This window comes from Octodon degus, unplaced genomic scaffold, assembly GCF_000260255.1.
Source record: "Octodon degus isolate 3935 unplaced genomic scaffold, OctDeg1.0 scaffold00146, whole genome shotgun sequence".
Lineage (NCBI taxonomy): Eukaryota > Metazoa > Chordata > Mammalia > Rodentia > Octodontidae > Octodon > Octodon degus.
Genome location: NW_004524722.1, coordinates 2,266,920 through 2,293,966, shown reverse-complemented (window position 1 = coordinate 2,293,966; position 27,047 = coordinate 2,266,920). Strand labels below are relative to the sequence as shown.

At 50.2% G+C, this 27,047-nt stretch overlaps 2 protein-coding genes across 5 annotated transcripts in view; one reads left to right on the top strand and one right to left on the bottom strand.

Moving 5' to 3' along the window:
- Positions 1–529: 529 nt before the first annotated feature.
- The window catches only part of Atg16l2 (autophagy related 16 like 2), a 29,647-nt gene continuing 3,129 nt past the window's right edge, over positions 530–27,047 (top strand). The window contains exons 1-18 of one of the 3 annotated variants that reach the window (XM_023702163.1): positions 530–713; positions 2,757–2,853; positions 3,661–3,763; positions 6,946–7,019; positions 7,304–7,555; positions 7,820–7,885; positions 8,170–8,283; positions 9,497–9,559; positions 10,132–10,240; positions 10,657–10,762; positions 11,451–11,521; positions 11,781–11,852; positions 11,967–12,087; positions 12,379–12,484; positions 12,708–12,857; positions 13,042–13,089; positions 13,191–13,292; positions 19,438–19,650. In XM_023702163.1, coding sequence (XP_023557931.1) covers positions 572–713; positions 2,757–2,853; positions 3,661–3,763; positions 6,946–7,019; positions 7,304–7,555; positions 7,820–7,885; positions 8,170–8,283; positions 9,497–9,559; positions 10,132–10,240; positions 10,657–10,762; positions 11,451–11,521; positions 11,781–11,852; positions 11,967–12,087; positions 12,379–12,484; positions 12,708–12,857; positions 13,042–13,089; positions 13,191–13,292; positions 19,438–19,462 — 1,821 coding nt within the window. In that variant the 5' untranslated portion in view covers positions 530–571 and the 3' untranslated portion in view covers positions 19,463–19,650. Of the gene's footprint in view, positions 714–2,756; positions 2,854–3,660; positions 3,764–6,945; positions 7,020–7,303; positions 7,556–7,819; positions 7,886–8,169; positions 8,284–9,496; positions 9,560–10,131; positions 10,241–10,656; positions 10,763–11,450; positions 11,522–11,780; positions 11,853–11,966; positions 12,088–12,378; positions 12,485–12,707; positions 12,858–13,041; positions 13,090–13,190; positions 13,293–13,574; positions 14,188–19,437; positions 19,651–27,047 lie in introns of those variants that run through there. The other 2 variants (XM_023702161.1, XM_023702162.1) reach the window with 2 other exon arrangements.
- Positions 20,875–27,047, bottom strand: part of Fchsd2 (FCH and double SH3 domains 2) — a 350,373-nt gene continuing 344,200 nt past the window's right edge. For both annotated transcript variants that reach the window (XM_004641933.2, XM_023702160.1), the window contains 6 exons: positions 26,945–27,028; positions 26,649–26,826; positions 26,131–26,351; positions 24,869–24,998; positions 24,675–24,757; positions 20,875–22,287 (listed from right to left, as the gene is read on the bottom strand). In XM_004641933.2, the coding sequence (XP_004641990.1) occupies positions 22,204–22,287; positions 24,675–24,757; positions 24,869–24,998; positions 26,131–26,351; positions 26,649–26,826; positions 26,945–27,028 (780 nt within the window). In that variant the 3' untranslated portion in view covers positions 20,875–22,203. The remainder of the gene's footprint in view (positions 22,288–24,674; positions 24,758–24,868; positions 24,999–26,130; positions 26,352–26,648; positions 26,827–26,944; positions 27,029–27,047) is intronic.

Here is a 27,047-nt window from a genome sequence, read left to right as displayed (position 1 = left end):
CTCTCCCTCTGACTCTGATTTAATCCTCACAGACCAGACTTGATGCCATTATCTCTGAAAAGCAGGTCTCTTCCCTTCGATCTAGCCCGCCTCTGTGCTTTTTCTCAGGCTGCATGTGCCTCAGGGAGTTTGTGTCCTCTTGGGAGTTCATGTTCGCGTCTCCAGAACCCGGGCTAGGACTGGGGTAGCTGGAGAACGTTTTCTTTACTGCCGGTCGCGGCGAGGTTAAAGACTTGGGTCTGGAGGTCCCGCCTGCGGAGCGCGCCAGCGGCCGAAGGGGAGGCCGCCCCGGAGGCTCTGCGTCTGAGAGGTCGCCGCGGAGGCGCCAAACCTGGGCCCCTCGATCACCTCTGGCACCAACAGCAGCCCCTCCGAGGAAGACGCTTTGGTGGGCCTCAGCGGCGCAGGACCCGAGACGGCTTTCGTCAATCCACGAGAAGCGCTCCCCTGTGCGTACACTTGGTACGACCCGGGGATTCCCCGCGCAGTTGTGACGTCACGGGGTCTCCTCGAGGCCACGCCCGGCGGATCGGGCCGCGCCTTCCGCTGAAGGGACAGCGCTCGGAGCGGGATGGAGGCTGCGGCCATGGCGGGGTCCGAGGGCTCCTGCGTCCCGGTCGCCCGAGCCGCCCTTTGGAAACGCCACATCATGCGACAACTGCGGCAGCGGGATCGCACGCAAAAGGTGCTCTTCCTGGAGCTGGTGCCGGCCTGTAAGTGCGCCCTCGGGGGCTTTGAAGGTGCCGTGGAGAAGGGCCCCTGCACTCGAGAGGATTTGTCTCACTGCTCTGGAGGGCCCCAGCACCCTCTCGCTCCTGAGGTCCTGTGCCTTGTGCCTCCAACCTGGCCACTCCCCACTTCCTAGAGGGCAGGATTCCGGCCTTTTTCAATACAGGCTCTGCGCTCCTGGTGTCCCTCAAGGCTTGGCTCTGCCTCCCACTAATTGACACATTTGTCTCTAGTGTTGGTTTTCAGGATCTCCTATGCCTCCCCCGTCCCCGACGATCCCCAGGGTAGGTAGGGCCTGATTAATCCATTTGGTCTGCGTGGGCCAGTGGAGGAAGGCAGGACTGCTCAGAGCAGCGACTTATTAGCAGATCCAGCAATGGAAGAAACTGAACCTCAGGCTCTGCCACTGATAGGTGATCCTGGCTGAATTCCTGGAGTCCTTGGGTGCCCAGCCCACCCCTGCCTGAGGGAGCAGCAGAGGCTCCGGATTTCTTGAGGATCTTGAGGATGCTAGCTGAGCTCTGGGAAATCAGACTTTCCAAGAACTCTTTCTGGGCTGCTGGTCAGGGAGGCATGTGGCAACAGGTGTGCTGGGGGCCTGGGAGATAGCCCAGTAGAATAAGCGCTTGCCTGGCAAACGCAAGGGCCTGAGTTCAATCCCCAGTTCTGCAAACAACAACAACAACAACACACCTAGGTGTGCTTATGTGTATAGGGCCTCTGGTCACCTGAGATCCTGTGGCTGAGGCTGCAAGTCTAGTCACAGTCTCTGCAGCTCCATTGCACCCACACATTTACATCTGCTTGTACCCTGGGAAATTTCACTGAAATCTTCCAGGTGCAGGCAGGTCCTTTCCCATCAGGGTTGGGAGGCCAGCCCCCTACCTCCAGGCAGCCTGGCTTTTCCACTGCTCAAATGGGTTATGGGACTTCCTGGTTAGAGGAAGGACTACATATACCCCCTCCCCAGCTGGAAATCCAAGGGCCTGTAGAGCTTGAGGTACTGAAATGAGATCCTGAAGGTCCCGCTATCTCTGTGGTCTTGGGCAGTTCAAGCCTCTTGCCCCAAATGTCATGCTTTATATCTGTAAATCAGACACAATAGGCCTTTGGACTTATTGGAGGGTGGGTAGCAGTACAGTTCTCTGAGGGCTAAGGTGGGGTTTTGTGTGAGGACTAGGCCAGACCCAGGGATCTTAGTCAAGGTGCCCACTGGGCACTGGGTGAAGGAGGGTAGCTGAGGGGACTAGGCTTACCACCCGCAGTCTAGAGAAGACAAAGTCAGCATGGATGGATAGTGTGTGTGTGTGTGTGTGTGTGTGTGTGTGTGTGTGTGTCCCAGGGTCAAGCTACCAACTTAAGAAGGTCTGTTGGATAATTGCTCAAGGACTTTCTGTTTTGAGCTGGGGCTACTTTGCACCAACTTTGAGGAAGTAAGGATTGCTTTAGTGGAAGTCGCTCTCCTTGGAGAGGAAGTGACTGACTGATGGCCAGATGCAGGTGAAGCTTTTTTTTTTTGAGACAGGGTCTCACTGTGTAGTTCAGGCAGGCCTTGAGCTCACAGTTGATCCTTTCTGCCTCAGCCTCTGGAGTGCTGGCATTACAAGTGTGTGCCACCACACCCAGTCTAGGTGAAGCTTTTTGGTTGTGTCATTTTGCTCTGGAGCTGAGCCCTGCCATGGGCCAGATGAATCAATTCCACTTCCCTCAGTACCCTGCCAGCCATCGCTGTCCCCAGCAGTGGTGGTCCTTCCATCCTGTGAGAGTAGCCTGTTTTCCTGGGTGGGTCCAGGGTGGGGTCTGAGGCAAATCTGTGAAAAGGGCCAGTGTCATGAGGAGCTTGTGCCAGCAGAAGGCCCTGTTGAGCTGCACAGTACCCCTCAGGCAAGGGGTAGAGCACACTCCTCAGAGCTTGCCTATTCCAGCATCCCTGGAATCCCTCTCTCCCCACCAGAGGTGACTTGGAGACCAGTGGTCTCCTGGGGCATGTCTGTCTCTGCCCCAGGCTCACCCTCTTGTACCCTCAGACAACCGTCTCCTAGAGAAGGCTGAGTTGCTGGCCAAATTCTCAGAGAAGCTGCAGCTGGAGCCCAGTGAGGTCCCTGCCCCCCATGCGGGCTCCTGGTGAGTATATGTAGTGGGCTGTCAGTGCTTGGATCTGCTTCCCCCACCTGGGTTCATTTTTTTTTTCCTGGTACCTCATTTCCCTGCAGCTGCAGGGGTGAGTGGGCCCTTAACCCCCACCCCAGCTGCCTAGCACCTGCTTTCTCACTACCCCTTGCTCCTTGCGTTAGCCTGTCTCCTTCCCCATGCCCCTGTCCTCCTCCCCTTCTCAGTCTTTGCCCATCTCCTGGTTCCTTATCAAATGCCTGCAGGAAAGGTCCAACTCCATTCCAAAGAGGGGGTAAAAACAAGAGCTATGGGTTGGGGCCAGGTGCTTTTTGATAAGGGTCTCTAGCCAGGAAACCCAAGGCCTGGACAGTTCCAGAACCCAGGAGTCACAGAAGCTCATTTCTGAGACTTGACTTTTCCTCGACTGCTTGCTGGCTTCCACTTTCCCCAGAAGAAAGTTAATGGCTCTTGGGCCATGGAGATAGCTCAGCAGTGTAAGCCCCTGCCTAGGCACATGCAAGGACCTGGGTTCGATCCCTGATACCAGATCCCTGGTACGGTATGCCATGCAGGCACCACCCCAGGCACGCCAAGCCAGCTACGAAGACTGGGCATGCCTATATTCCCAATGCTGGGGAGGCTGAAACAGGAGGATCACTATGAGTCCATGTTTCATAGTGAGACCCTGTACCAAATACATAAAATTAAAAAAGGAAAAAAAGTTAATGGCTCATATTTTAGGTCATATTGGAGGCCTTTGGGCCCTGGGGTAAGTGGGGGTGGTGGTTATGGTCCTGAGTGCTACTCATCGCTTGGCAGGGAAAGGGAGTCAAGGCCTGACTCAGACGGAGTCACGTCACCAGCCACTCTGAAGGTGAAGTGGCAACAAGAGGAGGAGGGGCTCCGGCTGGTCTGTGGTGAGGTAAGCTGGGCAGGGATGCAAGAAGGGGACAGGGCCAGGATCCAAAATTTTGCAGTAAGGAGATACAGTTTTCCAAAGGTGGCAGTGAGAATCTGCTGTGTTAGCCACATTCCCTGAGCCCAGTGCAGCAGGAGTGAGCGCCTGTGTGTCTCACAGGCGGAGGGGTAGGAGGTCAGAGTGGCATCCTACAATGAAGTGGCTGTAGCAGGGGCTGGAGAGAGACGAGATCTCAGGGAAGAGAGTGGGTGGGCAGGGGCCTGGCAGCCTGTCCTCCCTTCCTGATGGTTTAGCCTGCTTGTTCACTTCCATTTTCACCTGTCCACCCCTCATCCCTTGTGCAGTCAAGCTCTGGGCCCAGCACCATGTAATATACATGTGCAGGCTGCCTAAGGCTGAAGTACTCTGTGGCAGGATGAGGTACCTCTCTTCACTTGACACAGCTGCCCTTCCTGTGAATGGTGTCTCTTGGCTCCTGTTTCATGCTCATCCCTTCATTCTGTGGCTGTTGCTTCTGAGCTTGCTTCTCTGGCTCCTCTCCTCCCCACTACCTCTATTCCTTTAAATGTGAGTGTTCGTGGAGCTGAGTGGGCGCTCTGGCCAGCATTTGCTGACTTCGCCGACTCCTAGGTCTACCTGCAGCCCAGCCTTTCCTGAGCCCTGCACTTTCGTGCTCAGCTGCTTTCTTAACCTCACATCTACAGTTACCATCTCCCGGTAGTTCAGCCAACACCACATCAAGGGTTGACTCCCTGTAAGAGCTGGACTGTAGATTATCTCAGTTAATCCTCCATAACTTCATAGTTGCAGAAGAGGAAACCGAGGCTTCAGGAGGTAGAGCCTATTTGAACTTCCTGTTCCCTGCCTGTCATCTCCATTCATTCTTTCAATAAATATGAACAGTTATCAACTAATATGTATTAACAGTTGGGACATACGAGGCATAGAGAGTACAGCCACAAAACCTAGCCCTGTGGAGTTGCCACAGGACAAGACGGAGGGGCCTGTATTTATAGTGTGTCAGGTGACCTGCCCAGCCCAAGTGTGGAAATTCTAGGAACACAGCAGAGCATCTCTTCCCCCAGAGTTGCTGTTGTGTTTGCAACTTGATAATGGTGTGACATTGTCACATGTGCAGAATGGTGTCACCATCAGAGGAGGCAGCACTATTTCATCACAGGATCTTCTTGCTACCTCTTTTTATTTTTTATTTTTATTTTTTGTGGTACCAGGGATTGATGCTGTGCTTGCCAGGCAGGCACTTACTCTACTGAGCTATCTCTCCAGCCCAAGTATCTTTTTTTTTTTTTTTTAGGTACCAGGGCTTGAACTCAAGACCTTGCACTTGCCTTGCACTTGCTCATTCTTCTAAGCCATCTCCCAGCCCCACTACCTCTTTTTAGTCATCTTAACCTCCCTCCTTCCAATCCTCTCTAACTAGTGGCAACTACTAATCCATTTTTTACTTCTATCACTTAAGTTTTGACAAGGATCAAATAAAAAATAATGAATGGTAAAAATGCAAATGGCAGGCAAGGAAGTCAGGTCATGATTGGATTGCTCAGTGGGGAAAAAACTGTGTCATAATGGCCTGCTAGAAACGTAAGAGTGTGTGAGGTCCCTCCTCAGCCCTGCACAGCGAGTTGTGTCAGTGCAGTCTGTCTTTACCAGGAAAAAAGTGAAAAAATACCAGGACCAGGTTCACAGCCCCCAGCTTCAGTTATTTACCGGGCTGAAGGTGCTCAGAGTCCGTGGGCCTCATGTTCCCCTTGCCGCCTGGTGGGCACTGCTTTACCTGGGATCTGTCTCTCCTACAGACCCCTTAGCAGCAGCAGGAGGGAAAAGGCCTCAGTGGCTCTCCATTGAAGGGTTGCTGAGTGAGGCAGAGGTACCAATGAGATGACCTGTGCCCCACTTCTGGGCTGTAGGCAACTCCATTCAGTCGGGCTCTGTATTCCCACATACCGGTCTTAGCCTTGTGTGGCTCTGCCCTGAAACCTGTGCATCAGGTTAGGACAAGTCACTTAACCTGCCAGTGTCCCCATCAGTAAAGTGAAAATTGCAGTGCTTACCTTATAATGTGATTATGGAGATTATGAGTTAATATTTGTAGAATGCTCAGAATAAGGCATGGCACATGTAATTGCTAAGATAAACATTTCCTGATATTTGAAATATTTCTCATAATTGGTGTTACCTGATGAGGTGAGGACTATCATTCTCATTTTACAAATGAGGAAGAAACCATCCCTCTTTCTCTTCCTATGAGCGGCCTGAGGTGACCTGTGAAAGTGGTTTGCTACTCTCTTGACCTAGAAAACCCACAAAATCATGCAAATCAAGAGGCTCAAATCTTCATGTTTACTTTAAGAACACGTGTGAAACTGCCCAGGCCATCAAGGGTATGCATATCTGAAAGGCCACCAAGTATCTGAAGGATGTCACATTAAAGAAGCAATGTGTACCATTCCTGCATTACAATGGTGGAGTTAGTAGGTGTGCCCAGGCCAAACAGTGGGGCTGGACTCAGGGTCAGTGCTGAATTTTTGCTGCACATGCCTAAAAATGCAGAGAATAATGCTGAGCTTAAGGGTTTAGATGTAGATTCTCTGGTTATTGAACATATCCAGGTGAACAAAGCGCCCAAGATGCACCACTGTGCTTAGAGAGCTCATGGCTGGATTAACCCATCCATGAGCTCCCCTTGCCACAGTGAGATGATCCTTACTGAAAAAGAACAAATTGTTCCTAAACTAGAGGAAGAGGTTGTACAGAAGAAAAAGCTATGCCAGAAGAAGCTGAAGAAACAAAAACTTATGGCACAGGAATAAATTAAGCATAAAATAAATGCAAATAAAATAAAAAAAAAACCCAAATGAGGAAAAATCAGAATCCTCATTTGAGAGGAAATGAAGAGATGAAGTGTCACAAAGATGCCACATTGCTCAGGCTGGGCTGGAACTTTCAGTCCTGCTTCACCCTCCCAGGTTGCTGGGATTACACAGGGGAGCCACTATGCCTGGATGGCTGCAGCAGTCACCCTAAACCTCATTGCCTGTCAGGGTTCTTGTCCGGAAGGAGGTGGGCATGTGGGGGTAACGGGTGACAGCCCAGAGGGGCTGGAGCCTGGTGTGAGCCCTGCGGAGGTACCCATCCATGCCCACCTGTTCGACCTCTCCCCGAAGATGGCCTACCAGGTGGTGGAGAAGAGCGCAGCTATGGGCACCCAGCAGTTGCAGCTGGAGGAGCGGCAAGGCAGGTGAGGCACCCAGAGAGGGACCATACTTGCCCAAGGCGGGGGTGGTGGCGGTGGCATCATAGGACCTGAGCTTTCCCCAGGTCATTCATTAAATAGTCCTCTGACCTGAGACTAGGGTCAGAGGACTCGGGGGGGTGGGGGGGGGAGGGGGCGCTCTGAGGCTTGGCTTGGTTGAAGATGTGGTGCGGCCATCTGGAAAGCTATGTAGCTAAGGGCGGGTTTATCAGCCCAGAGGCCCGGTCCCACAGGGCGGTGACCCACCTGTGGCCCTCACTGCCCTGCAGGCTAGCAGCTCTGGAGGCCCGAGTGGCGCAGCTGCAAGAGGCGCGGGCCCAGCAGGCCCAGCAGGTGGAAGAGCAGCAGGCGAAGAACTTGGCGCAGCGTGCGGCCTATGAGGATCTGCGCGTGCGCACCGGGAACCAGGAGGCGGCACTGCGCAGGCTCCAGGAGGAGGCCAGCAGCCTGCTGGAGCGGCTAGTGCAGCTCAAGGCACGGGCTGCCATCGAGCGCAACCTGCGCCTAGAGCGCCGGGAGCGGTGAGGGCAAGCAACTAGTCCCCTTCGGAGTAGATCTGCCCCTTTGGGTAGTAAGCCTTGCCTCTCTGGGACACCCTTCTCACCTCACCCTTGCTCGGAGAGAAGTCTGGCTTTGCCCTTGTTTAAAAGGGTCCAGCCAGCAGGTAGGCTCTCCAGGGAGAAGGGACAGAGTCTGGCCACAGCCTGAAGACAGAGTGTCTTGTGCTTTACCTCAAGGGCAAGCTCCATGGTAGACCCGACTTTAGGAGGCTTTTCTCCCCCCAGGGCCAGCCAGGCTCGGATGTCCCAGGAGCTGAAGAAGGCTGCTAAGCGGACTGTGAGCATCAGCGAGTAAGAATGGGGACAGGCCAGGGTCTGCTGGCTGTCTGGCCTCGGCCCACAATTGCCCTTTGATCCCTGTGCCCAACTAACTGCACCTGGGGACCCTACACCTGCCTGTTCCTGTGCACGACCACAGTCCCAGCGTGCACAGGTGATATGGCCCCGGAGCCCGCGTGTGTGCCTGGTACTCATCCACCCCCTCCACTGACCCCTCACGTCCACCATGGTCCTGCTGGGGCAGGGAGGGGCTGGCCTGGTCCCTTGGCCTTCCTGAGCCTCATTCCCGTTCCTAGGGTCCCAGACACCCTAGGCAAAGGGATCAGGGAGAGCACGGAGACTCTGGCCCTGGCTGCTGAGTGGGACTCCCTGGAGAGTGAGGCTTGTGAGAAATGGAAGAGGCCCTTCAGGTGAGGACTGAGTGGCTGACCAAGTTCCAAGCCGGGCTGCAGGCTGTCGATTTTACTCTGGCCTTGGGGCCAGCTCCTGAGAGGGCTGGGGAGACTGGGCACAGCTAGGGCTGACCTGAATTCAAGTGCTTGGAGCCAGGTGGGCTCTGTGTCACACCCCTTTCTCTCCTTCCCAGGCCCAGCACTCTGGGGTGGAGAGTAAGGGTTGTGAAGGGTGTCATAGGAGGGGACTGTGGGCAAGGCCCAGGGTTCAGCTGTGCCTGCCATGTGCATGGCATCCCTGACTATGAACATCTGAGCATGCACAAATATGGCCCACATTACTAAGATCTGAGGGGGCTTTCATTCTCCAGCCCCTGTCTGTCTAGTCTCCACAGGTCCTAGTTTGCTGTCACTGAGGCTGCCCCCTGCTGGGCTGAGCACTCCCCAATCTGGAGCCTTCTGTCTCTCCTTGCAAGTCCCTAATGTCCAGGCTCTGGGGCAGTGAAAGCCTTGGGGAACGGCATGAGACACAAAGGACAGGACTCTGATGGGCCAAGATACCCCAGGACCCACCTTCTCTTGAGCATTTCTTTTTTTCTTTTTCCTCTCTCTCTCTCTCTCTCTCTCTCTCTCTCTCTCTCTCTCTCTCCTCTTTCTTTCTGCATTTGGTACAAGGTCTATGCAGTTTGAACTGGTAATGATCCTCCTGTTTTCATCTTCCCCAGTGCTGGGATTACAGGCATGCACCAAAACACCCAGTCCTGGTGGCTGGCTGAGCATGCTTGGGGGCATGGCTGGGGCAGCATGTGGTGCCCAGGATCTAACTTCCAGTCCCTGCACTTGCCTAAGCAGGCACTTAGTCCACTGAGCTATCTCGCTGGCCCTTCTTGAGTATTTCCAGGGCCACTCAGCCTAGGCTTTCCCTCCTGCTCCAAGCCCTGTGCTATCTCAGGCTGGTACCCTTCACCCCTCCCCACTTGCCCCAGGTCAGTCTTCCATGAACCTTTGCTAGTGAACCCCTGGGAGGTGAGATAGTTCTTACTAATCCCTCCCTCCCTGTTCCTGGGTTGATTTGGGTCCTGGTTTTCAGGGAGTCAAGTTCTTATTCCATGTTCAAGAGTTATGAGCCTTCTGGCTTCCAGCAAAGTGTAGGGAGTATTCACTACACTTTGAGTGCTGTTTGTACAGCCACTGGCCTGTCCCACAGCACCTCTCTCTGGTTCTGCTCCAGGTCTGCTTCAGCCACTTCTCTGACACTGTCCCACTGTGTGGATGTGGTGAAGGGGCTGCTGGAGTAAGTGTGTATGCACATATGTGTGAAGGGATCGGGCCTGTTGGAGCCCTGTGTCAGGCTTCCTGAGTCCAGGCTTGTCCGTGTACATGTCTCAGTTTGTCAGTGCATGTGGTGCCTGCTATCTATGTGTCTGTTGGGGCCCAGAATCAGGAGCTAGGTATCTGGTTTAATTTCCAACTTGCGCCAGCTATCTTCCAACCTCACAAGGCTCTGCTCTCACATAAGATCTTCACAAGGGACCAAGAGCTCTAGCTTGAGCCTGGAGGTACTCTTACTCAGTTGGAGATGGAGGCTCAGGATGTCAGATGTGTTCAGTCATAGAGCCAAGCAGTGACAAGGCAGTAACTAAAATCCCAGCTCTGAGGTTTCTCTGCATTTGACACCCCCACCCAGTCCTGGGCCTGTCTCTGTGTACTGCCTGCTGCATCTCCACAGGGGTTAGGCGGGGCTGGGGAAGGTGCTAAGTGTAGCCTGAGAATGTGTTCTGTTACCTGCCATGTTTGCTTCTTGTTGATCGTGAAGTCCCTGTATCAGAAACCTTGCTGAATGCCCTCTGACACTCACCCTTGCAGTTTCAAGAAGAGGAGAGGTCACTCAATTGGATGTGTCCCTGAGCAACGATACCAGAGTATCCCTGTGTGTGTGGCAGCCCAGCTTCCTGTCCAGGCTCAGGATGTTCTGGTAAGGGAAGAGCTGGGCTTCTCATGTGGTGTATGAGAGCACAGGCCGCAGGGATGCTCAGGTGGGCCAGGGAAGCAAGGCTGCACCTCTCAGTGGCGGCAGAAGTTTGCCTCTACAGCCCATGGTGAGACTGCTCAGGAATTTTACAATGAGGGCATGAGCAGGAGAGGCAGACAGGAAGCTGGGAGAGTAGGCTGTATAGGGTGGTAGGAGAGAGGCTGCTTCCGGGTCCAGGACAGGTGAGAACTGCTTGGGCCAAGTTTGAAACAAGGTTAAGGGAGAGATGGGGGCTGGGGGTGGGGTTACCAGGCCAGTAATAGGCTGTGTGTGTCCACAGGCACACGGGAGAGCTCGTGAGCGGGCACAAAGAGGCATGCGTGGGAAGACCAAGGTACCAACCTCTCCTTGCCCCACAGGACGCCCACCTTTCGGAAGTCAATGCTGTCTGTTTTGGCCCTAACAGCAACCTCCTGGCCACTGGTGGGGCTGACTGCCTCATTCACCTCTGGAATGTCGTGGGAGGTAAGGCGCCCTCCAGCAGGCCAGCCCTGTGCTTTCTCTGCAGACTTATCCTCAGCTGGCTCCTGGGAGGGCCATGGCCTTGGACTTCTCTGTGTTGCTCCACATGGGACATTCCTGTGGGCAGTGGCTAGGAACCTCTTGATAGGAGTGGAATTCTGGGTCACTGTGCTGAAGAAGGGAGAGGCTCCCTCCTGGGTTCCAGGCCTGCAGAATGGGGAGGGCTAAGTTCAGGTGATCCCTGTCGGGATGTGGGGTATGTTCCTTACTGAGGTCCTATGGGCACAGGCCTTTGAGAAGCAAGTACCTGGGCTACCTCCTCACTTGAGTTTCTTGAACTCATGAGATGAGAGCGACTGTCCACAGTGTCCCAAGCGTTGTGCTCTGTATAGGCATGTGTTAGGAACTCAGTCAACTCCTAAAGGCTTCCTAGAAGAGGCAGATGGCTAGCTGGCCCAGCCTTGCTTGCTGTGGGATGCAGAGACAGTCCTTTTCTCTGGTCCTTTCCATGACTAGCTGCCCCACCAGGGGCCCTTACCTGCAGTCTCATGGGAGTTGCAGCCTCCTGCTCAGGCTTCAGAACAGCCAGTGATTTGGTGCCCAACTGAGGAGAGACTGATTTTGCCCCTCTGCATCCCAGTTCTTCTGTTTCACTTAGCAAGCTATTACTTGTTCCATCCTGTTTCCCCAGGACGCCTAGAGGCCAACCAGACCCTTGAGGGAGCTGGTGGCAGCATCACCAGTGTGGACATGGACCCCTCGGTGAGAGGATTTTGCCCCACTGACATGAGATCTTTTCCCCAATCTCCTTGTCAGGCAGGTGGGGGCCCTGAGACCAGGGTAGAAATTGTGGGTATCCTAGAACTGGGCCAGTGGGCTCCTCCCTGGCCTAAGCTCCCCTGCCTGACTTGGTGACCTGGGTATTTGGGAGCTCTGAAGCAGCCCCTAGCCCCAGCCCTCTGGCCTGAGGGATGCTGCTCTGGCCAGGCACAGGCTCAAGATCTCTCTGTCATTTCTCTAGGGCTCCCAGGTTTTAGCAGCTACTTACAACCAGGCTGCCCAGCTCTGGAAGGTGGGGGAGGCACATTCCAAGGTGAGGCGCGGGGGGGGGGGGCAACCTAGGGTCCAAGGGTCACACTTCTGGATTTTGGGGGGGTTGCTTAGGGGGCCTTGGCCATGCCCTTGATTGATACCTGGGATGGGGCAGGAAACACTGTCTGGACATAAGGACAAGGTGACGGCTGCCAAATTCAAGCTAATAAGGCACCAGGCGGTGACTGGGAGTCGAGATCGTACAGTGAAGGAGTGGGATCTTGGACGAGCCTACTGTAAGGCCCAGCCCTACCTCCCCTAACTCATCAGCCAGCGGTCCCCAGGCTCAAGGGACTGCAAGCTATCTCTGGGACTCAGGCCCTGGGGTGAAACCTCCCAAGATCCTCCTGTTCTGTCTCTCCACTACTCTCTGCCTTGGGCTATAGGCTGGTGAAGAAGGGGAGGCATGAGACCTGGGTTATAGCCTTTGGGGGAAACTATCCCTTTTGGGTCTTAGCATCACCACATGTCCAGTGGGCTGGCTCCCAACAACCTTGAGACCTTGTTCTCTGCCCTTTGGTCCCCAGGTTCCAGGACCATCAATGTCCTTTCCTACTGCAATGATGTGGTGTGTGGGGACCACATCATCATTAGTGGCCACAATGACCAGAAGATCCGGTTTTGGGACAGCAGGTGACAGGAGTGGCTGTGGGTAGATGTTGGAGGCCTGGAGATAGGGTTCTTGGAGTTCTTGTTCCTTTCTCTGAGCATGGCAGGAAGGGTCATGGAGACATCTCAGAGAAGTGAGGCTGCAGACCAGTTGGTCTGACACTGGACTCTGCCTCAGGCTTAGAGTCCAGATAAATGAGAGAGGAGGAGTTCTTCCTCATCCCTCTCTCTCTGGGATGCTCTTCAGGGGGTCCTGCTGCACCCAGGTCATCCCTGTGCAGGGCCGGGTCACCTCCCTGAGCCTCAGCCATGACCAGCTGCATCTGCTCAGCTGTTCCCGTGATGATATGCTGAAGGTCATTGACCTGCGCTTCAGCAATGTCCGCCAGGTGTTCAGGTACCAGCCTGTGGCCTTTGCTGGGGTGGCTACACTGTTCTCCTCCTGTGCACAGCCCTCTGGGGCTCTCTCTGGAGCTCCTTTCTGAGGTACCCAACCTTTGATCGAAAAGGGTCCTGGAGTTCCCAGCTGGGGGCAGGGCTGAGGGGACCTCCATTTTGACCCTGGCCCCATCTCTCTTCAGGGCTGATGGCTTCAAGTGTGGTTCTGACTGGACCAAAGCTGTGTTCAGGTGTGTCTATGAGAGCATACCCTTTTTGAGTATGCCTGTCAGGTTGTGTGTGTGTTCTCATCTCTGAGCTCATTTCTCTTGCTCTGCTCTGGCTACCATAGCCCTGATGGACACTATGCACTGGCAGGCTCCTGGGATGGAGCCCTTTACATCTGGGATGTAGACACTGGGAAACTGGAGAGCACCCTTCGGGGTCCCCACTGGTGAGTACAGCCACCCCCTTTCCTGCCCTGCCCTGAGGCCTGCCAAACTGAAGCCAGGTTCTGACGTCAACCCAAACTTTCCACTCCACCAAAGCCTTTCACAGGTCCCAAGGTGCTCTTCCTCATGCACTGAGCCATCCTTACCACAGCCCTGTGAGCTCATTTTATAGAAGAGGAAATGGGCTCCAAGGGCCCTAAAACTGCCCTGGCCCAGGAGGGAGGGAGGGGCAGAGCCTGGCTTCAGACATGGTTGCCCCTCACACCTGCTCTTCCTTTTGTCAGTGCTGCTGTCAATGCTGTGGCCTGGAGCTACTCTGGGAGCCACGTGGTGAGCGTGGACCAGGGCAGGAAGGTGGCACTGTGGCACTAGGTTGTGCCATGACTCCCTTGGCTGGGCTACAGCGCTGGTCTGAAAATGAAGCCAAACAGTTTCCCTCTGCTTCACTGGGCTCCAGAGCCTTGAGTTGGTGGGTGGGGGTGGCCTCCAGACATACGGGGCAGGAGGCCTGGCAGGACCTGGCCTGTTTGTTTAAAAACAAAGTAGGCATTTTGGAAATTACAGTTTTTAAAAAAATCCTTGTCTCCTCACTTCTCCCCAAAGGGGAAAGAACTGTATCTAAACTGTGTCTGTCTGCTGAATTCTTTGCAGCATTCAGGGTAAAAGGAGACTTTTGGGCTGGGGGTTGGGGAGGTCCAGCCTTGATCTGCTTCTGCCTGCCGGGGAGATGGCGACTGTCCCGTTGAGAGGCCAGAGGCAGCAAACAGCAGTGACTCTTGGGGCCATAGAGATGGGACCCTTGGTCCAGTCTGGACAAAGCAACTCCATGGGCCTCTCACTCAGGCACCCTGAACAGACTGCAGCTGCAGAGAGCAGGGAAGCATCCCGGAGGGGTCCTGTGGAGGGGCTTCTCCTGCCACAGTGATGTCAGGGTACTTAGTACACTGGGGCTGCCAGTAAACCAAGCCCCGTCCTGCCTCCAGAGGCAGAGCTCAGGGTGGAGAATGGCAGCATGGTCAGGCCTGGGGTGAACTTCATTCACATTTTTTATTTTTTATTTTTTTCATTTTTTATGTATTTGAGGGCTGGCCAAATAGATCAGCGGATTAAAGTGCCTGCAGGCAGGTACAGGGACCGTGAGGTCTATCCTTGGGCCTGCAGTGCCGGCCCCGCCCCAGGGGCTTGCTGAGAAGGCACTTGAGACTGGGCATGGTGGTGCATGCCTGTAATCCCAGTTCTTGGGAGGCCATAAACAGACAGATCACTACAAGTCTGATCTAGTAGTGAGACCCTGAACACCCTGTAAACCCTTTCCTAAAACACACACACACACACACACACACACACACACACACACACACACGTCATATTTGGAACAGGGTCTCACTGTGTAGCTTGGACTTGTAGTGATCCTCCTGTTTTGAGCCTCCCTAGTGCTGAGATTACAGGTGTGTGCCACCACACCCAGACTCTGTCATGGGCTCAGTGCACCCCGGGGGTGGGGGGCGGCCAGCACAACATGTGGGACGGGATTGAACCCTGGTCCCTATGCTTGCCCAACCAGGCACTTAATATGCTGAGCTATCTTGCTGACCCATTCACTCACATTTTTAATCCACACAGGGAGCCCAAGTGTGAGGACCCACAGGGCATCCCACTTCTGCAGCCCAGAGCCGAGCACAAGATTGTAGAGACAACAAGTATTGATCAGGTAGCAAATCCCGGGTATGGTGTCACACACCTGGCCTGTAATCCTAGCACTCTGGGAGGCTGAGGTAGGAGGATCATAGGTTTGAGTCTAGCCTGAGCAATTTAACAACTTAGCGAGACCCTGTCTCAGAATTTCAGAAGGGGCTGGAGATGCAGGCCAGTATGGAGGCTCTGAGTTCCATCCCATTACTACCAAAAGAAAGAAAATTACATCCTGTTGGTGCCCAGATCCCCCATTCCTCCAGGCCTTGCAGTCCCCTGGGCTCTGTGTGACATGCCCAGGTGCCTGTTGCCTGCCATACCCCCTGCATGTGACCTCTGTCCCTCACAGCAGCTGCTGTTCCTGAAGTTCCTCTTCTTCCTGGATGCCACTACAGGCTGCCTTCTAGATTTCTATCTTGTCCCAGGCCCCACTCCCTCCTGCCTTTGCCTGAGCCAGTCTGATTTCCTGAAGCGTTGCAGGCCAGTCCTTTGAAGTTCCTCTGCTGCCTTCAGGAAAAATTTCAGCTTGAAATTCAAAGCCCTTTAGATGCCACACCTGGCCTGCATCTTCCTTTGCTTTTTATTCTAAGTGTGTCTGTCCAGAATGTTCTTGTCCCTTTCATCTGATTGGTTCTTCAGGCTCCTCTCACTGAAAGCCCTTTCCTCACTGGGCACTTTAACCCGCTGAGCTCTTTGGCTGGCCCTTGCTTTGCCATTTTAAATCAGGGAGCTCTTGAAATTCAAGGCCTGTGGTGGGAAGAGTATTCCTTGGGATTCCAGGTCTGGCCTAATGAACCCTCAGGGGAAAAAAATGTTTAAGTATCAATTCTCTTATTCAGGGATACAGCAAGGTTAAGCCTTGAGTTCCACAACCCCAAGCTCTTCCAGTCTAAGCTGCTTCCCTCAGCCCTGTTCCTCCCTCCTGCCCTGGCTCCCAGTGGCCACCAGGGGACACCAGCTGCTTAGTGTCTGGTGGGACTATTCCTAGGCCTGGGGATCGGTGGCTGCAAGATGGAAGCTCCTGGTTACTGCTGAGCATTTATGTGAGTCAGCCTGGCTTTGCACTTCTCACTTGTTCTAGCCAATGTGATATAGCTGTCAGTCACATTTTACGGATGAAAAAACAAGGCTCAGATATTAAGTGATTCAAGATCACTCAGCTAATGACAGAGGTGGGCTGTAAATGCATGAATTTTTTAAACAAAATGTCAGACTTGCAGGGCCCCTCCTCTGTAGTGTGTGGGATTCCTGCTCTGTGTCCGACCTGCCTTCCCTCCCTACACCTTCTCTGTCCTTCAAGCTGGCTCCTGAGCTTTGCAGCTGCTTCTCTTGAAGGGAGGATATCCAGGCAGGAGTGAGGAAGCCTGGATCCTGGCAGGCAGTCACTGGCTACACTTTGCAACCTATGAGGTTTTGTTGCACCTCACAGGATTGTTGAGACTGCTCAGGTGATCCAGGAGAGGTGCTCAGGAAATGATGGGGCCCACTTCCCAGGACAGTGGCTCCTCTGCTTCCCTCAAGGCTTTCCTTTCACTTATGACCACACGGCTGTTGGGGTGCAGTTGCGTTCTCTCAGGGAGCTCACATTGCTGTCCTTTGCTTTTTGGAGGTGCAGGTCTAGAAGGCAAAAGACAGCTGAAGCTTTCCAGGCAGTGAGGTGGTCTGGAGGAAGAAATGCCAGTGGGGGAACATGGTCGAGGCAGGCTGACCTCCTTCCTGGTGTTTTCAGCAGAGGGGCCCAGTGTTAACAACTGTGCCAGGCCACCGAGTCAGGATTCTGATACTCAGGTGCTGAAGGACTGAGTTTGGGTTCCTGTGGAAAACGAATGGTCTTGCCCTTGCTGTGTACATAAAGTCCAGAGAAGTTTAGGGTTCAGGCAGGAGCTTAGGGTCACAAAGCAGAATGGAGAAAGGACCCAAGTCCCTGACTCTCTTTGGCAAGAACTGGACTCGGATTCTGCTGGAGGGTGGCCTGTTTTGGAGGATTGGTTTGTCCCTGTCCAGTCTCCGGAGAGATCTTGGGCAAATTACAGTGCCTGCCAAGCCTCATCTATGGAAATGATTCTTCCGTCAAGCCTCAGGCCCCTACAGCTGACAGCGCTCTGCTCAGTAGGCACAGGCCGCAGTGAATCAGACCTCATGGAAGAAGTGACAGGTGCCCTTGTTCTGGGCTCCTCTCATTCCTGGGTTGCTTCCAGACCAGGCTTGAATTTAATTTTTTTTTTAAAAGGGTTTCATTATGTAGTTCAGGCTGGTCATGAACTTACTGAGTAGCCCAGGCTGGCCTCAGACTCACAGTGAGTGACTCGCCTGCCTCAGCCTCTGGAGTGCTGGGATTACCTTCTTGTGCCACAGTACCTGGTTGGATCTGATGTTCTTGAGACTCCCTGATCAGATGTGAGCCCCTTAGTGAAGGGAGCGGGGCTCCAATGCTAAGAATATGGTCCATAGTAGTATCTCTGCAGAACAAAAGTGGCCTTTGGAGGAATCCTGACACCAAGTAGGGACCATGTGTGAGATTCAGATATACCACCTGAGTATAGCTGTTTTTTTTTTTTTTTTTTGAGATAGGATTTCGCTGTGCAGCCCAGGCTGACCTTGAACTCATAGTGATCCTTCTGCTTCCGTCTCCCAATTGCTGGGATTCAGTTGTGCAGCACCATGCCCTGCTATTTGCTCTTTGAAGTATACCTGCTCGTCAGAAACAACTAGCTCATCTATAATTATTTATTCAATCTTCCTGGATTTTAGGGAGTTTGTATTACCTTCTGATTTGCACTTTGCTGACAAGTAAAGTAAGGCCCAGAAGACAAGAGTGGCGCCTCAGGTCACAGCGGATGGGAGGTGGCTCAGAGACTTGCATACAGGTCTTTTCACCAGGCTCTTTCCTTGCCCCTCATAGGAGCAAGTACTGTGACACAGTGTGGGAGCTGTGTCGACTCTACTCACAGGTTCATTTGAGGATGAAACACTCCAAGACAATATTCCCAGACCAGAGTTCTCAGAAATAGCCATGGCAGAAGTACATTTATTTTTTTATTTTTTGAGACAGGGTTTAAATATGTAGATCAGGGTGGCCTCGGGCTCACAGCAACCCTCCTGCCTCCGCCTCCCAAGTGCCGAGATTACAGGTGTAGTCACCATATCTGGCCTAGTTGTATTTTTTGGCCATGGGGATCATGGAAAAATTGTCCAAGAATAAGATGCTCTTTGGTATTCTTATGGTTTTTGGTAAATCAAACAGTAACAAAGCAAACATGTAAAAAGTCTAGGAGGAAACTTAACTGGTGAAGCTGTAATAAGAGTTCAGTCCAAATTTCAACTCTTCCCTCTTTAGCCTACAATTTCTGTAATTTGGCTGTATTTCTGTCATGAAAAACAACTTCATAATGAACAAAATAGAAACAAAGATTCTGAGCGGCCAGATTTGGTCATAAGGCCCCTTAGAAAGGGCCAGACAATAAGTAGAACTAAGATTAAAAGCTGTTGCTGGGCTCTTTTTGTGTGTTTTTGTTTTGTTTTTCTTTCAGTACCAGGGACTGAACTCAGGACCCTGTACTTGCCAGGCAGGCACTTATGCCACTGAGCTATCTCCCTGGCTGGGCTCCTTTTGTGCAGCCTGGAATACTCATCACAACTTGGAGCAGGAGGGTTGGTTTGTCCTAGTGAATGAGTCCAGTGACTTGAACTTCTAAATTTCTTGTTATGTCAAGAAGTCCATGTATTTTCAATTCTGTTCTCAGATACGTGACCTGTTGTGTGATGTTCTTACTCAACCAATCATTGAACTGATCCACAATGAGTTGAAACCAAGCAGGCTGTAGACAGAGGAGTTTTACACACAGAAAAATGTATGCATGAATACATACCACACATTCCCAACTCCAGGAAACAGGAGTTTGTGGGATCCCTCTCTAGCAAGTTAAACCTGCTCCTTAGGGTAGCTGGTTAGAGGCCAGAGAGACTCAGCCTATAACCAGCACTCATTTACCCATCCCTGAGGCCAGTAAAATTGCTTTTTATATAATTCCTTACTCCCCAGGGTAGAGATTTAGGAAAGAGAACAGGCAACCAGAATAACCCCTTCCTGCTGGGTGTGGTGGCATGGCTATACTCTCAGCTATTGTAAGGCTGAGGGAGGAAGATCAACTCAGTCCAGGAGTCAGGGCTGCAGGGTGCCATGCCAAGTGATCGATGGATATCCACACTGAGTTTGGCATCAATATGGTGACCTCCAGGAGCAGTGGTCCACCGGGTTGCCTGAGGAGGCGTGATCCAGCCCAGGTATGGCCAGAGCAAGTCAAAGCTCTAGTGCTGATCAGTGTAACCACTTCCTGGAAGCCAGTAGTCACGTCCTCTGAGGGGATGCCATGAACTTCCTTTCACCTCTCCAGTAGCACAGTTGGAGCTCCCTCCATAGATCACCAGCACAGTTTTGTTCCTTTCTCTCAGCAGGGCTCACAGCACTGGCCTCATGTAAGGATGGAAAGGACTGTGAAAGCAGAGACCATTACTTATTTATTTCCATCTTCAGTGCCCAGGATATCACACCTAGCACACGGGTGGCGTCAGGAACTATGTCCTACAGGTGGATTTAATTTTTACTTTCTGTATTGGATAACTGATTTAAGGAAGGCTTAGGTGTACTTATCTTTAGAAAAAGCACGGTCCTTCTGGAACAGCCTATTCACCCAAATCTTTTTATAAGGACACTTAGAAAACTCAATTCCATTTTTTATTATTCAACATTTTATACATAATAAATACAAACTTTTTACAGCACTGTAAAGAAAGCGCATGTGCACAGAGGCTTCCCCTGAGCCCTGCCCTGTGCGTGTGACACTGGGATGTACGTTGTGGAGGTTTTTTTTTTTTTTTTTTTAAAGGAGGCATATTTTTACAACTTTGTTTTTTAAAATGAAATTAGCAGCTCTTCCAAAAATATAATGAAGGTTTGAAATAACTCTTTGAGGTTGTGGAAAACCCAAATCAAGGTCAATTTGGCTAGCTAAAGAGAATACACAATGGAGTGGCAAGAACTGCTCTATTTTAATAAACATTTTAATAAACACTTGAGAGATTTGTAACGTCAGAACCTTCTAAAAATCTTTTTAAAAATCCATTTAATTTGTTTTTAAACTTAAGAATAAGTTTGATAAACATAAAAAGACCTCAAATAGATCAACAGGTTAAGAAATGCCAAACAAACAAAAAAAAAAAAAACCAAACACAAGACCCAAATTGTGGAGAAGATTCAAGCAAGAACTACTGTCACTTAAGTGATCAAATGACTAATTAAAAATTTCTTCAGCTCTTGGTCAAAAGTCCCATGGGGACATTTGATGAATATTTCAAGTTTTTAAAGATTCTTGGGAGGGATGGAATTTTGAAAGCTTAATATCTTTTCTTTAAAAAATTAAATTCTGAAAATCTGACTTTTTTTTTCTTGGTACTGGGGATTGATCTTGGGACCTTGCACTTTGCCAGACAGGTGCTTATGCTACTGAGCTATCTCCCTGGCCCTAAAAGTATGATTTAAAAAAAAAAAAATGTATTTGGTACAGAGTCTCACTACATAGTTAGGACTTGTAGTGATCCTCCTGTTTTCAACCTCCCCAGCGCTAGGTTTATAGATGTGTGTACCACCACACCCATAGCATGCCCAGGGGTGGGGGCTGGCATGGCATGTGGTGCCCAGGATTGAACCCCAGGTCCCTATGCTTGCCTAAGCAGGCACTTAGTCCACTGAGATATCTTGTCAGCCCTAAAATCCGATTTCTTAACAAAATATTATTCATTATTTTGGGGGGTCAATTTGAGACAGGGTCTCACTATGTAGCTCAGAACTCACTATATATCCTAGGCTGGCCTTTAATGCAGCGATCCTCTTGGCTCAGCCTCCCAATTGCTGGGGTTATAGGTGTGCACCACCACACCTGGCCAACAAAAATTTTAAAAGCATCTGGCAAACATCCCTTTGTCCCTGGGTAACACATTCCCTACCTGCCATGGGCTGAAGACCCAGAGGGCCACTCTGGGCCCTGCTGCTATGTCATGGAGAAGCATGCCCCGCCACCAACCTGGGACACACAGAGGCTCCCTTTTCCTTGTTAGCCTGCATTTGTGCAAGCTGTGCATCCTTTAGTCCTTTCCCACAGGAAGCTGTTCTCCTCCAGGGGCCCACAGGATTTTCTCCCAAAGAAGAAGTTACTTCTTCCAAAGTAACTGGGCAGTGGGATCTGAAAGCTGAGTGACAGCTGGTCTGCCCTAACCATAACCCAGCTATTTGGGCCAGTGTGCTGGTCTGGGAATGAAATAATTCTAGGGGGTCTCCCCAGTACAGAAGCATAATGATAGACATGTGTCCTCAATGTATCCAGACATTCATGTTCAAAGAGTATACTGGTCAGAAAAATATATGCTGTAGAAACTAAGATGAGAACTACCCAAAGACAAGAAGAACATTAAACCAGCTCACTTCAGATCCAGAAGCTCCTTTTCTGTGTTAGCCACAGCCTCTTTTCTATTAGTCTGTGATGGGCAAGATGTGGCTATTAGTTCAGCCCCTCCAGGTTAGCCTCACTAACACTAACTGAATGGCATAAATATTCATACAAAGGACACTGTTATTTTAAACCTGTTAGTTGTAGAAGAGATGTGTGTTAATGTAATTGGCCCTAAATTCAGGGCAGTCTACTTTTTTCTCAGTAAGGTTCACTTTAAGTCTGGGGATGAACTTCGGGGAGGAGCCAGCCTCTCCTGATCCCTCTTTCTGTTTCCTTTAGGAGCCAACATGACATGATTAATACTTAATCAGAGGAGCAAAAGCCACTTGGAGAAAGATGAGATCTTTGCCACATCCTTGTGGCCACAGTAATATACTGTACGAGTGCACATGATCAGTAATTCTGTGACTGCGCCCTGGGATGAGGCCTGATTTTGAGTCTCACATAAAAACTGTTAGACCTGAGGGCTGTTCCCCTTTATTCTGGGGCCCACTAGGATTTGTGCTATGGTAGGAGACATGACATAGAAAATGACAACAAAAAAAAGGCACAAAATATTCAAAACATGGGAAAAGTCCACCAGGCCACCCAGTCACATAAAATCCTCCTTGGTTTTGCTCTGTTCAAGAGCCATCATGCAAAGGTGCCTAAAAAATGAGACTGGCCAAACTCCAAGCCTGGCCTTGATTGTAGCCATAGGGAGGGCAAACCATTGTCACACCAGTGTGATCTCCACATCTTCCATCTTCTCCGATGGCCTCCGGTGGTTCTGTGTAGGTGGAGGGGGAGCTGCCCGGACCTGAGCAATGAACAATAACATGGGGTGTCCGTCAGTTTCCTGAAAGAGGGCAGGGGCTGTTTGCAAATCCTAATTAAGGGCACGGGCATCCAGCATGTTTGCATCTAGGATTCACTGCTGGAAAACAGGCACTATTCTGGATGACCCAGCAATCCCACAAGTGAAGTTGCTGCCTTGGCCAAAAGCTGCATGGGACAAGAGTCATAGCAGTCCTAAAATCCTCAAAGCCATGGCCCGGAGTTGACAACAAGAGGGAAACAGAGAATTGAAAAAATGTCAGCCTGTCTTAGGAGTAGAGTTGCCAGAGAAGGTTGATGAGATAGGCTGGGGTTAAGATGTGAAGGACTGCCAGGTGTGGTGAACGTCTGTGATCCTAGCACTTGGGTGGCTAAGGTAGGAGGATCACTGGGAGCTCATGGCCAGCCTGGACTACATAGTGAGTTCAAGGCAAAAGCTGAATTAATTACTTAGCAACAACCTGTCTCAAAAAAAAAAAAAAAAATGGGCCTGATGGTACAAAACTTGTAATCCTAGCACTTGGGAAGCTGAGGCAGAAGGATTGCCATGAGTTTGAGGCCAGCTTGGAATTCGTAGGACGTAGGTAAAGAGGAGTCTTTGGGGGGTTACAGAGAATATCAGATCTGTAAAAATACTCAGGTAGCACTTTGGAGTAGGGATCAGAGGTGGACCAGAGTACAAATAAGATAACTTAGGCCAGGCATGGTGGTAAATGTCTGGTGGTGGAAGATAACGTAGGAGGCCTTTTCAATCACCTGACTGAGAGCTGATGTTAGAATGAGAGAGCACAAAAGGTGAACAAAGACAGGCAGACAGTTTTGAGAGCTGTCTCAGATAAACCTGGCAGGATCTGGAACTGACTTTGTGGGAACAAGCGTGAAAGGTGCCAAGAATGATCCAGAGTACTGACAGGCTGTTGGTTCTTGTTCACTGGGAAAGGAAACAGGTATGAAGGAGTGTGTCTAAATAATTTTGCTGAGTTCTGGGGTCTACATATAAGATGTGATGACCCCAAGTCTGAAGCTCAGGGAAGAAACTTACAAATCTGGGGTTTTTTGATACATAAATGGTTCTCACAGCCATAGGAGGACCTGGCAAGAATGCATTTACTGACTTTAAAGAGAAACAATCCTGGGACAGAGCCATGAGAAGTATCAGCAGAGAGAAACAAAAGCAAGGAAGACTGCAAAGGTCCATGAAAGGGCCAGGGAAGTGGAAAGCAGGTCAGAGAAGTAGGGTAGAGCAAGCAAATTAGTCCGCTCCTCCCCTTTCTCAGTCTTACCCACCAGGTCATGCTCCCCTTGCCTCCTCTATGGACCACTGCTCCAGGGTCCTAATGGTACCCCCCCATGTCCATCCTGCTATCCTGCATCATTCTCCACTTAGCTAGCAGCCATAACAATGGTTTAAGTGTAAAACACTGTCCTGGTTAACACCTAACAGGGCACTCAGGCGCATCTACTGAGTGAAGCCAGTAGTTCATGATACCAAATGCTGATAGAGGTTCAAGGGAAAATAAATGTGCAAAGCATTTTTTGGATAAGGACTGTGAAAGTTATGACCTTGGAGTGTAATCAGAGGTAAAGTTGAGACAGCAGTAGAGTGAAGAGTGAACAAAAGTAACTACTTATCAGAACATACTCTCCTAGAGAATAGTTCTTTGAGGCCATGAATTATATAATTTCATTTCAGTGTTCCTCACACAAATACAGGCCTGAAAAATAGGTTCGTAACAAATGCTTGTGTTATGGTTTGTGTCTAGATATCCCCCCAAAACCTCATGCCGTCTTGGGGGTGGACTTCTAGAATTTATGACCAATTCATGATCCAGTGCTAGGATTATGGGTGTGAGTGTGACACCTGCCCTGGGGTGGGTAGCCTGTACACACTAGAAGGGCAAGAAAGAGGCTTTCTCTCTGCTGCTCCTTCCTCATTTGCCCTGTTGTTTTTTCTGATTTCCACCACCATAAACTGTTGTCCTCTGCCATGTGCCATCCTGCCTTGGAGCCAGCCAAGTATGGACTGAAACATCCACAAACTCTGAGCTAAATAAACTTTTCCTTCCTGAATTCTGGGCATTGGGTATTTTGTCTTAGCAATAAGAGAAAAGTAATCAAGACAGCTTGATTAAAAATTGCTTCACAATTATACTGGTTTATAGTCAGACAACCTGTTGCACAGGTTTCATCTTGTGTGCTCTTACCATGGCTGAGTGAGAAAAATTCCAGGATAGACCAAATGTTCCAAGGTGAGTTGACTTCATAGCCCTTCCAATCAGTAAAACTACAGGGGTGTGGGAACATATCAACTTCTCACTCTCAATTTGGAAGAACTATGCAGTCCATAACCCTGATGAACAGGAGACTTACAGGTCGTAGTTTGCCATATGAGGCCTCAGGAGTCTGCCTGGATGCCTGTGAGAATCCTGGGGATTCGGCATGAAGGCTGTTTTCTAAGGGAGAGAACGAAAGAAACTCAATTTATTTGTGCTGTTAAGCAACAGAATCACTGATGTGTTTCTGAAGTGAAGATACATTGAGACTCTGCCCTGGGGAACCCTTACCTTGTGTTGAAGGAGATCGGGGGAAGAACTGGGAGCTCCTCTTATCTGGGCTAGGGTACGGGCTGCTGGGAGGCTGGTCATACAAAGGCAGTGGAGGCAGGGAGACATGCGGCTTTGGGGAAGGAGAGATCTGTTAACAAGGGAGGAAAGGTTAGCAAGCACTCTTGGCCTCAGGAAGAAAAGCTGGGCGCTTCTCTAGGGCTCAGAACATATTCCTCCCTGGAGCTAAGTTATAACTGTTAAAACTTGTCTGCCACATTAGAAGCAAATGGGCTTAAAGTACGTACGCAAATCCCAGTTTTGTGTGATACCTAACATTTTTCTTTCACAGATCTCACTATACTACTGATTTAAATTTACATTAAGTAGTGATCAAGTGAAACCATTCTCTGAGACACTATTGAAAATGTAGGGCCCCGGGAGATAGTTCAGTAGAATAAGTGCTTGCCTGGCAAGTGCAAGGTCCTGAGTTCAATCCCTGATACCGCAAAAAAAAAAAAAGTAATAAATTAGCCAATTCCATAAACACAGCAAATTACAAAATGAAAACAAACTGAGTTTTTCTTTATGTTAGATAAAATATTTGGCCAAGTTTGTGACTTCCCTAGGTTCTGTATATGAGGCTAAGTGGTAACGATTACCATTTAAACAAGACTGGCAAACATCTTATTCTGCTACCTGCAAGTCCTTCTGTGACAGATCCCCAGAGTGACTTAGGGATTTCCTGTAAAGGCAAGTTCCCTATGATGAGCAAAGGCTAGAGCCATGTGAGTGTGGGACAGGGGCCCTGGCAGGATCTGGACTGGGTAAGGGGGATCTGACAGTGCGAGGAGTCAGCTAAGAGTTGTACTACATAAACCAACCACACAGAATATATCCCTCTATGTTTTGCTTCTTCCTCTCCACCAAACCCATCTTTTGTATGTTATATGCAATTTAGGATTCTGGTTAATGGATTCAGAGAACAGAATATGGGAGTTTGGAGGTGTAGTATTCCACAAAGGCCTAACAAATCTCTATCTGGTTCCTCAGATTCAGTTTTGTAGATACCTGGTAACCAGAACTGGAATGGGGAGGGTGAGTCAAAGAGATTATTGGTCACTTTTTTTTTTAAAGTGGTACTAGGGATCAAACTAGGCAAAGTACTCTATCACTGAGCTACATCCTCAGCCCAAGAATGTACTTTTTCCTGGATCAAGAAACCTGTTGGGAGTCATTTTGCTTAATCAGTTTTTAATTCAACTCACTTCCCTCCTATGTACCTGAATCTCTTTCATCCATTGAGTGTCACCATTTTCTGAGGCTGAAAGTTCTTCCACTAGCACCGATGGGAAAACTCCAATCCGCCCATTGAACTCCCCTTCCCAGAAGCCATCATCATCTTGGTTTTCTTTGTTCAAAATTCGAATGATTGCTCCCTCAGGAAAAGACAACTCATCATCCGTCTGGCCTTCATAGTCATAAAGTGCTTTCACAAAACAGACTAGGGAGCAAGAGACAGACAAGTCTGGTAAGAACATTTATAGCTACACTGTTTCTGCACCCACCCTAAGCTCACCTGACAACTCAAAGACCGACACACAGAATAGGAGTGAAACTAATGTTTTTACTCACTGAAGATCAACTTTAGGACTCTACTGCACAGGACGAATGTGACCAAATACAGGAAAACAGTATAGAACAGAAATAAAGTGCTTTTAACCTACTGAACGCTTATTCCTGGGTAATACAGCTTAGGCCAAATGTGACCAAATAAAGAGTGCCTTGTCTCAGTCTTTACCACTGGCATCTCCGTTGAGGCTGCCTGAAACGAGTTCTGCTTCCGTAGAATTGCTGGATGTATGTGACCGACTATCCAAAGCAGCCAGGGACTGCAGCATGCTCAGTAAGCTGTTCGAGGTGGGAAACTGTAGGTATTTTTCTGGCACGTAACCCACTTGGCCAACTTTATTTCGAGCCTGGTGAAAGACACGTGACAAAAAAAGTTTGCATACACAGTCTGAACAGGAAATAACAAGAACCAAAAGAAACTCCTAAAATGTCACAAGGAGGGGTGATATGAGCAAAGGAATATACCTTTACCCAGTCTTCCATATCTCCATCTTCAATCACTTCTAACACCTCATGTTCCTCAATGGTCAACTCATCTGGTTGAGAAGCCTGCAATGTAGGATGGTCA